Here is a 10,382-nt window from a genome sequence, read left to right as displayed (position 1 = left end):
CGATAAACTGATTTTAATATAATATAAAGTTTAAAATATTGGAAACAATTTGAGTTACGAAATATGCAAGCAAAGCGCCTTATTGCACTTTGGACGTGCTTGCTCGTACATAATTATATTTTGGGCAGCACTAGTCTGCCTTGTCGTCTATACCTATATAGAGGTTATAGCTATTTTGTCTTTAAGTATATTTAGTTGTATTTATGTCCATGTATGTGTGATAAAAAAATTGACATTCCAAGATTGAGGTATAAAAATATTCATGCCTATGCATGTAATATCTAGTTATGAGTTTAAATATTAAACCATATTTTAGGTTGAATAAAATTCGAAACGTATTTTAATAAAACGTTTAAAACATTGTGTTTCAATTAGTTTTGAATGTTACGAAAAAAAGAAAAACCAAATAAAACATAACTCTTTATTTACAACAGTCTTTACAAATATTCTTACAAGCTATAAACCACTTCAAACTTCAACAACTTTCGCCGAAATTGGATTTAGCTACTCCAGGCATTTCATTTCTCTTTTCAATACCATAATCTCTGAATCTTATTGAATCCCACTGTATCCCACTCTATATGGGATCTGTATATGATTCTACGAACTCTTAGAGTATCGTTTCCAGAATTTCTTGACATCATCGTGTCCCGGCTTAGTGACGACCATAGTTCGAGTTCGTTCATTTTGCCAACTCAACACGCCCTGTTGTTTAGCGTAATCACGCAGTACTACGAAGTCGGCCTGGAATTGAAGATTTATTTAAAAATTTAATGCGAAAAACTCACAAAATACAAAACCTATTTCAGGGACATGTATGATTAAGATGTTCGTAAGATTGCAAACATTGAAGATCATAAAAAATAACTAAACTTATTGAATAAAGAAATTAATTATGTTTTTTATCATCAAGAGGCACATAAGACTTAAGGGTAAATTAAACGCTAAAACATAAAAAGCCGTTATCCCTGCAATGTAAACTTCATCCAGATCAACAGTTTTCGTTAAGATAAAATTTTAATTTGTCAGATGTTAAACATAATCAAAAATTTAAATGAACAAGTAAACTTATAAATTTGCCCCTCACCTGCGACAAAAACTGGTTATACACCACGCCATCGGTATACGTGAATCTGTTCCTCTCGCTTTCCCATAACCTAACTTGATCCACCACAGTGGGGGGAAGCACTGACGTTGTTCTTATCCCACCCGATTCCGTTTTTAACATCTAAAATAAAGAGACACTAATTTTAAATTAACAGACAAAAATCATATTCTTATAAAAGGGATGAATATACCAGTTATTTATAAGAGTAAATGCTGATGCACAGCAGCAAATGGAGACTACAAATTTATGGCAGAAGACGAAATATTTATACATGAAGCCATGCTCTGTAGTTATATACAGTTGCTGACATATCAGTTATACATGCTCTGTAAGTATATGCAGCTGCTGACATACCAGTTATGCACGTAGACATGCACTGTAGTTGTATACAGCTGCTGACATACCAGTTATACATGTAGACATGCTCTGTTGTTATATACAGCTGCTGACAGACGAGTTATACACGTAGACGTGCTCTGTAGTTATATAAAAATGCTGACATACCAGTTATACACGTAGACGTGCTCTGTAGTAATATACAGCTGCAGACAGATCAGTTATATACAGAGACATGCTCTGTAGTTAAATAAAGCTGCTGACATACCAGTTATACACGTAGACGTGCTCTGTAGTTATATAAAGCTGCTGACATACCAGTTATACACGTAGACATGCTCTGTAGTTGTAAACAGCTGCTGACAGACGAGTTATACACGTAGGCATGCTCTGAAGTTATATACAGCTGCAGACAGACTAGTTATACACGTAGACATGCTCTGTAGTTGTATACAGCTGCAGACAGACTAGTTATACACGTAGACGTGCTCTGTAGTTATATACAGCTGCTGACATACCAGTTATACACGTAGACATGCTCTGTAGTTGTATACAGCTGCTGACAGACGAGTTATACACGTAGACGTGCTCTGTAGTTATATAAAAATGCTGACATACCAGTTATACAAGCATACTTTGTTTTGCTGTATTATAACCACAAACAAAAAAGTTAGGACGATTTAAAGGCAAGATTTCGCGTAGATTTCAAAAAAATTAAAAAAAACATATCTGGACTACCGTGAGACTTAGGGTATTGGGTCTCACGGGGGAGAATAGCACATGACCCCCCCCAACCCCCCAAAAAATCATGTCGGTCCATGTGCAAAACACCCTGTATACAGCTGCAGACAGATCAGTTATATACAGAGACATGCTCTGTAGTTAAATAAAGCTGCTGACATACCAGTTATACACGTAGACGTGCTCTGTAGTTATATAAAGCTGCTGACAGACGAGTTATACACGTAGACATGCTCTGTAGTTGTAAACAGCTGCTGACAGACGAGTTATACACGTAGGCATGCTCTGTAGTTATATACAGCTGCAAACAGACTAGTTATACACGTAGACATGCTCTGTAGTTATATACAGCTGCTGACAGACGAGTTATTCACGTAGACGTGCTCTGAAGTTATATACAGCTGCAGACAGACTAGTTATACACGTAGACGTGCTCTGTAGTTATATACAGCTGCTGACAGACGAGTTATACACGTAGACGTGCTCTGTAGTTATATAAAGCTGCTGACAGACGAGTTATACACGTAGACATGCTCTATAGTTAAATAAAGCTGCTGACATACCAGTTATACACGTAGACGTGCTCTGTAGTTATATAAAGCTGCTGACATACCAGTTATACACGTAGACATGCTCTGTAGTGGTAAACAGCTGCTGACAGACGAGTTATACACGTAGGCATGCTCTGTAGTTATATACAGCTGCAGACAGACTAGTTATACACGTAGACGTGCTCTGTAGTTATATACAGGTGCTGACAGATGAGTTATACACGTAGGCATGCTCTGTAGTTATATACAGCTGCAAACAGACTAGTTATACACGTAGACATGCTCTGTAGTTAATACAGCTGCAGACAGACGAGTTATACACGTAGACGTGCTCTGTAGTTATATTAAGCTGCTGACATACCAGTTATACACGAAGACATGCTCTGTAGTTGTATACAGCTGCACACAGATGAGTCATACACGTAGGCATGCTCTGTAGTTATATACAGCTGCAGACAGACGAGTTATACACGTAGACGTGCTCTGTAGTTATATACAGCTGCAGACAGACTAGTTATACACGTAGACGTGCTCTGTAGTTAAATAAAGCTGCTGACATACCAGTTATACACGTAGGCATGCTCTGTAGTAATATAAAGCTGCTGACATACCAGTTATACACGTAGACATGCTCTGTAGTTGTAAACAGCTGCAGACAGACTAGTTATACACGTAGACGTGCTCTGTAGTTATATACAGCTGCAGACAGATCAGTTATATACAGAGACATGCTCTGTAGTTAAATAAAGCTGCCGACAGACGAGTTATACACGTAGACGTGCTCTGTAGTTATATACAGCTGCAGACAGATCAGTTATATACAGAGACATGCTCTGTAGTTAAATAAAGCTGCTGACATACCAGTTATACACGTAGACGTGCTCTGTAGTTATATAAAGCTGCTGACATACCAGTTATACACGTAGACATGCTCTGTAGTTGTAAACAGCTGCTGACATACCAGTTATACACGTAGACATGCTCTGTAGTTATATATAGCTGCAGACAGATGAGTCATACACGTAGGCATGCTCTGTAGTTGTATACAGCTGCTGACAGACGAGTTATACACGTAGACGTGCTCTGTAGTTATATAAAGCTGCTTACATACCAGTTATACACGTAGACATGCTCTGTAGTTATATATAGCTGCAGACAGATGAGTCATACACGTAGGCATGCTCTGTAATTGTATACAGCTGCTGACAGACGAGTTATACACGTAGACGTGCTCTGTAGTTATATACAGCTGCTGACATACCAGTTATACACGTAGACATGCTCTGTAGTTATATATAGCTGCAGACAGATGAGTCATACACGTAGGTATGCTCTGTAGTTATATACAGCTGCAAACAGACTAGTTATACACGTAGACATGCTCTGTAGTTAAATATAGCTGCAGACAGATGAGTCATACACGTAGGCATGCTCTGTAGTTATATACAGCTGCAGACAGACGAGTTATACTCGTAGACGTGCTCTGTTGTTATATACAGCTGCAGACAGACGAGTTATACACGTAGACGTGCTCTGTTGTTATATACAGCTGCTGACATACCAGTTATACACGTAGACGTGCTCTGTAGTTATATACAGCTGCAGACAGATCAGTTATATACAGAGACATGCTCTGTAGTTAAATAAAGCTGCCGACAGACGAGTTATACACGTAGACGTGCTCTGTAGTTATATACAGCTGCAGACAGATCAGTTATATACAGAGACATGCTCTGTAGTTAAATAAAGCTGCTGACATACCAGTTATACACGTAGACGTGCTCTGTAGTTATATAAAGCTGCTGACATACCAGTTATACACGTAGACATGCTCGGTAGTTGTAAACAGCTGCTGTCAGACGAGTTATACACGTAGGCATGCTCTGTAGTTATATACAGCTGCAGACAGACTAGTTATACACGTAGACGTGCTCTGTAGTTATAAACAGGTGCTGACAGATGAGTTATACACGTAGGCATGCTCTGTAGTTATATACAGCTGCAAACAGACTAGTTATACACGTAGACATGCTCTGTAGTTATATACAGCTGCAGACAGACGAGTTATACACGTAGACGTGCTCTGTAGTTATATTAAGCTGCTGACATACCAGTTATACACGAAGACATGCTCTGTAGTTGTATACAGCTGCACACAGATGAGTCATACACGTAGGCATGCTCTGTAGTTATATACAGCTGCAGACAGACTAGTTATACACGTAGACGTGCTCTGTAGTTATATAAAGCTGCTGACATACCAGTTATACACGTAGGCATGCTCTGTAGTTATATAAAGCTGCTGACATACCAGTTATACACGTAGACATGCTCTGTAGTTGTAAACAGCTGCTGACAGACGAGTTATACACGTAGGCATGCTCTGTAGTTATATACAGCTGCAGACAGATCAGTTATATACAGAGACATGCTCTGTAGTTAAATAAAGCTGCCGACAGACTAGTTATACACGTAGACGTGCTCTGTAGTTATATAAAGCTGCTGACATACCAGTTATACACGTAGGCATGCTCTGTAGTTATATAAAGCTGCTGACATACCAGTTATACACGTAGACATGCTCTGTAGTTGTAAACAGCTGCTGACAGACGAGTTATACACGTAGGCATGCTCTGTAGTTATATACAGCTGCAGACAGACTAGTTATACACGTAGACGTGCTCTGTAGTTATATACAGCTGCTGACAGACGAGTTATACACGTAGACGTGCTCTGTAGTTATATACAGCTGCAGACAGATCAGTTATATACAGAGACATGCTCTGTAGTTAAATAAAGCTGCTGACATACCAGTTATACACGAAGACGTGCTCTGTAGTTATATAAAGCTGCTGACATACCAGTTATACACGTAGACATGCTCTGTAGTTGTAAACAGCTGCTGACAGACGAGTTATACACGTAGGCATGCTCTGAAGTTATATACAGCTGCAGACAGACTAGTTATACACGTAGACATGCTCTGTAGTTGTATACAGCTGCAGACAGACTAGTTATACACGTAGACGTGCTCTGTAGTTATATTAAGCTGCTGACATACCAGTTATACACGAAGACATGCTCTGTAGTTGTATACAGCTGCACACAGATGAGTCATACACGTAGGCATGCTCTGTAGTTATATACAGCTGCAGACAGACGAGTTATACACGTAGACGTGCTCTGTAGTTATATACAGCTGCAGACAGACTAGTTATACACGTAGACGTGCTCTGTAGTTAAATAAAGCTGCTGACATACCAGTTATACACGTAGGCATGCTCTGTAGTAATATAAAGCTGCTGACATACCAGTTATACACGTAGACATGCTCTGTAGTTGTAAACAGCTGCAGACAGACTAGTTATACACGTAGACGTGCTCTGTAGTTATATACAGCTGCTGACAGACGAGTTATACACGTAGACTTGCTCTGTAGTTATATACAGCTGCAGACAGATCAGTTATATACAGAGACATGCTCTGTAGTTAAATAAAGCTGCCGACAGACGAGTTATACACGTAGACGTGCTCTGTAGTTATATACAGCTGCAGACAGATCAGTTATATACAGAGACATGCTCTGTAGTTAAATAAAGCTGCTGACATACCAGTTATACACGTAGACGTGCTCTGTAGTTATATAAAGCTGCTGACATACCAGTTATACACGTAGACATGCTCTGTAGTTGTAAACAGCTGCTGACATACCAGTTATACACGTAGACATGCTCTGTAGTTATATATAGCTGCAGACAGATGAGTCATACACGTAGGCATGCTCTGTAGTTGTATACAGCTGCTGACAGACGAGTTATACACGTAGACGTGCTCTGTAGTTATATAAAGCTGCTTACATACCAGTTATACACGTAGACATGCTCTGTAGTTATATATAGCTGCAGACAGATGAGTCATACACGTAGGCATGCTCTGTAATTGTATACAGCTGCTGACAGACGAGTTATACACGTAGACGTGCTCTGTAGTTATATACAGCTGCTGACATACCAGTTATACACGTAGACATGCTCTGTAGTTATATATAGCTGCAGACAGATGAGTCATACACGTAGGTATGCTCTGTAGTTATATGCAGCTGCAAACAGACTAGTTATACACGTAGACATGCTCTGTAGTTAAATATAGCTGCAGACAGATGAGTCATACACGTAGGCATGCTCTGTAGTTATATACAGCTGCAGACAGACGAGTTATACTCGTAGACGTGCTCTGTTGTTATATACAGCTGCAGACAGACGAGTTATACACGTAGACGTGCTCTGTTGTTATATACAGCTGCTGACATACCAGTTATACACGTAGACGTGCTCTGTAGTTATATACAGCTACAGACAGATCAGTTATATACAGAGACATGCTCTGTAGTTAAATAAAGCTGCCGACAGACGAGTAATACACGTAGACGTGCTCTGTAGTTATATACAGCTGCAGACAGATCAGTTATATACAGAGACATGCTCTGTAGTTAAATAAAGCTGCTGACATACCAGTTATACACGTAGACGTGCTCTGTAGTTATATAAAGCTGCTGACATACCAGTTATACACGTAGACATGCTCGGTAGTTGTAAACAGCTGCTGTCAGACGAGTTATACACGTAGGCATGCTCTGTAGTTATATACAGCTGCAGACAGACTAGTTATACACGTAGACGTGCTCTGTAGTTATAAACAGGTGCTGACAGATGAGTTATACACGTAGGCATGCTCTGTAGTTATATACAGCTGCAAACAGACTAGTTATACACGTAGACATGCTCTGTAGTTATATACAGCTGCAGACAGACGAGTTATACACGTAGACGTGCTCTGTAGTTATATTAAGCTGCTGACATACCAGTTATACACGAAGACATGCTCTGTAGTTGTATACAGCTGCACACAGATGAGTCATACACGTAGGCATGCTCTGTAGTTATATACAGCTGCAGACAGACGAGTTATACACGTAGACGTGCTCTGTAGTTATATACAGCTGCAGACAGACTAGTTATACACGTAGACGTGCTCTGTAGTTATATAAAGCTGCTGACATACCAGTTATACACGTAGGCATGCTCTGTAGTTATATAAAGCTGCTGACATACCAGTTATACACGTAGACATGCTCTGTAGTTGTAAACAGCTGCTGACAGACGAGTTATACACGTAGGCATGCTCTGTAGTTATATACAGCTGCAGACAGATCAGTTATATACAGAGACATGCTCTGTAGTTAAATAAAGCTGCCGACAGACTAGTTATACACGTAGACGTGCTCTGTAGTTATATAAAGCTGCTGACATACCAGTTATACACGTAGGCATGCTCTGTAGTTATATAAAGCTGCTGACATACCAGTTATACACGTAGACATGCTCTGTAGTTGTAAACAGCTGCTGACAGACGAGTTATACACGTAGGCATGCTCTGTAGTTATATACAGCTGCAGACAGACTAGTTATACACGTAGACGTGCTCTGTAGTTATATACAGCTGCTGACAGACGAGTTATACACGTAGACGTGCTCTGTAGTTATATACAGCTGCAGACAGATCAGTTATATACAGAGACATGCTCTGTAGTTGTATACAGCTGCAGACAGACTAGTTATACACGTAGACGTGCTCTGTAGTTATATAAAGCTGCTGACATACCAGTTATACACGTAGACATGCTCTGTAGTTGTATACAGCTGCAGACAGACTAGTTATACACGTAGACGTGCTCTGTAGTTATATAAAGCTGCTGACATACCAGTTATACACGTAGACGTGCTCTGTAGTTACATACAGCTGCAGACATACCAGTTATACACGTAGACATGCTCTGTCGTTATATAAAGCTGCTGACATACCAGTTATACACGTAGACGTGCTCTGTAGTTGTATACAGCTGCTGACAGACGAGTTATACACGTAGACGTGCTCTGTAGTTATATAAAGCTACTAACACACCAGTTATACACGTAGACATGCTCTGTAGTTGTATACAGCTGCAGACAGACTAGTTATACACGTAGACGTGCTCTGTAGTTATATACAGCTGCTGACAGACGAGTTATACACGTAGACATGCTCTGTAGTTATATAAGGCTACTAACACACCAGTTATACACGTAGACATGTTCTGTAGTTATATATAGCTGCAGACAGATGAGTCATACACGTAGGCATGCTCAGTAGTTATATACAGCTGCTGACATACCAGTTATACACGTAGACATGCTCTGTAGTTGTATACAGCTGCTGACAGACGAGTTATTCACGTAGACGTGCTCTGTAGTTATATAAAGCTGCTAACATACCAGTTATACACGTAGACGTGCTCTGTAGTTATATACAGCTGCTGACATACCAGTTATACACGTAGACATGCTCTGTAGTTGTATACAGCTGCTGACAGACGAGTTATTCACGTAGACGTGCTCTGTAGTTATATAAAGCTGCTAACATACCAGTTATACACGTAGACGTGCTCTGTAGTTATATAAAGCTGCTGACAGACGAGTTATACACGTAGACGTGCTCTGTAGTTATATAAAGCTGCTGACATACCAGTTATACACGTAGACGTGCTCTGTAGTTACATACAGCTGCAGACATACCAGTTATACACGTAGACATGCTCTGTCGTTATATAAAGCTGCTGACATACCAGTTATACACGTAGACGTGCTCTGTAGTTGTATACAGCTGCTGACAGACGAGTTATACACGTAGACGTGCTCTGTAGTTATATAAAGCTACTAACACACCAGTTATACACGTAGACATGCTCTGTAGTTGTATACAGCTGCAGACAGACTAGTTATACACGTAGACGTGCTCTGTAGTTATATACAGCTGCTGACAGACGAGTTATACACGTAGACATGCTCTGTAGTTATATAAGGCTACTAACACACCAGTTATACACGTAGACATGTTCTGTAGTTATATATAGCTGCAGACAGATGAGTCATACACGTAGGCATGCTCAGTAGTTGTATACAGCTGCTGACATACCAGTTATACACGTAGACATGCTCTGTAGTTAATTACAGCTGCTGACAGACGAGTTATACACGTAGACGTGCTCTGTAGTTATATAAAGCTGCTGGCAGACGAGTTATACACGTAGACGTGCTCTGTAGTTATATACAGCTGCTGACATACCAGTTATACACGTAGACGTGCTCTGTAGTTATATTAAGCTACTAACATACCAGTTATACACGTAGACGTGCTCTGTAGCTATATACAGCTGCTGACATACCAGTTATACACGTAGACATGCTCTGTAGTTGTATACAGCTGCTGACATACCAGTTATACACGTAGACGTGCTCTGTAGTTATATTAAGCTACTAACATACCAGTTATACACGTAGACGTGCTCTGTAGCTATATACAGCTGCTGACATACCAGTTATACACGTAGACATGCTCTGTAGTTGTATACAGCTGCTGACAGACGAGTTATACACGTAGACGTGCTCTGTAGTTATATAAAGCTGCTGACATACCAGTTATACACGAAGAAATGCTCTGTAGTTGTATACAGCTGCTGACAGACGAGTTATACACGTAGACGTGCTCTGTAGTTATATACAGCTGCAGACAGATCAGTTATATACAGAGACATGCTCTGTAGTTAAATA

At 40.0% G+C, this 10,382-nt stretch overlaps 1 protein-coding gene across 1 annotated transcript in view; it reads right to left on the bottom strand.

The window, feature by feature from the left end:
• Positions 1–407: 407 nt before the first annotated feature.
• mrn (general transcription factor IIH subunit 4 marionette) overlaps positions 408–10,382 on the bottom strand; it is a 45,772-nt gene continuing 35,797 nt past the window's right edge. The window contains exons 10-11 of the mRNA XM_090110697.1: positions 1,088–1,228; positions 408–744 (exon numbers count right to left, since the gene is read on the bottom strand). Of these exons, the coding sequence (XP_089966823.1) occupies positions 601–744; positions 1,088–1,228 (285 nt within the window). The 3' untranslated portion in view covers positions 408–600. The remainder of the gene's footprint in view (positions 745–1,087; positions 1,229–10,382) is intronic.

The sequence above is a fragment of the Colias eurytheme genome, chromosome 16 (assembly GCF_061535395.1).
Source record: "Colias eurytheme isolate Ceu_HAF_F1 chromosome 16, ilColEury1 Martin Lab GWU primary, whole genome shotgun sequence".
Lineage (NCBI taxonomy): Eukaryota > Metazoa > Arthropoda > Insecta > Lepidoptera > Pieridae > Colias > Colias eurytheme.
Note: the sequence above shows the minus strand (reverse complement) of the source record. Positions and strands in the feature narration are given on the sequence as shown.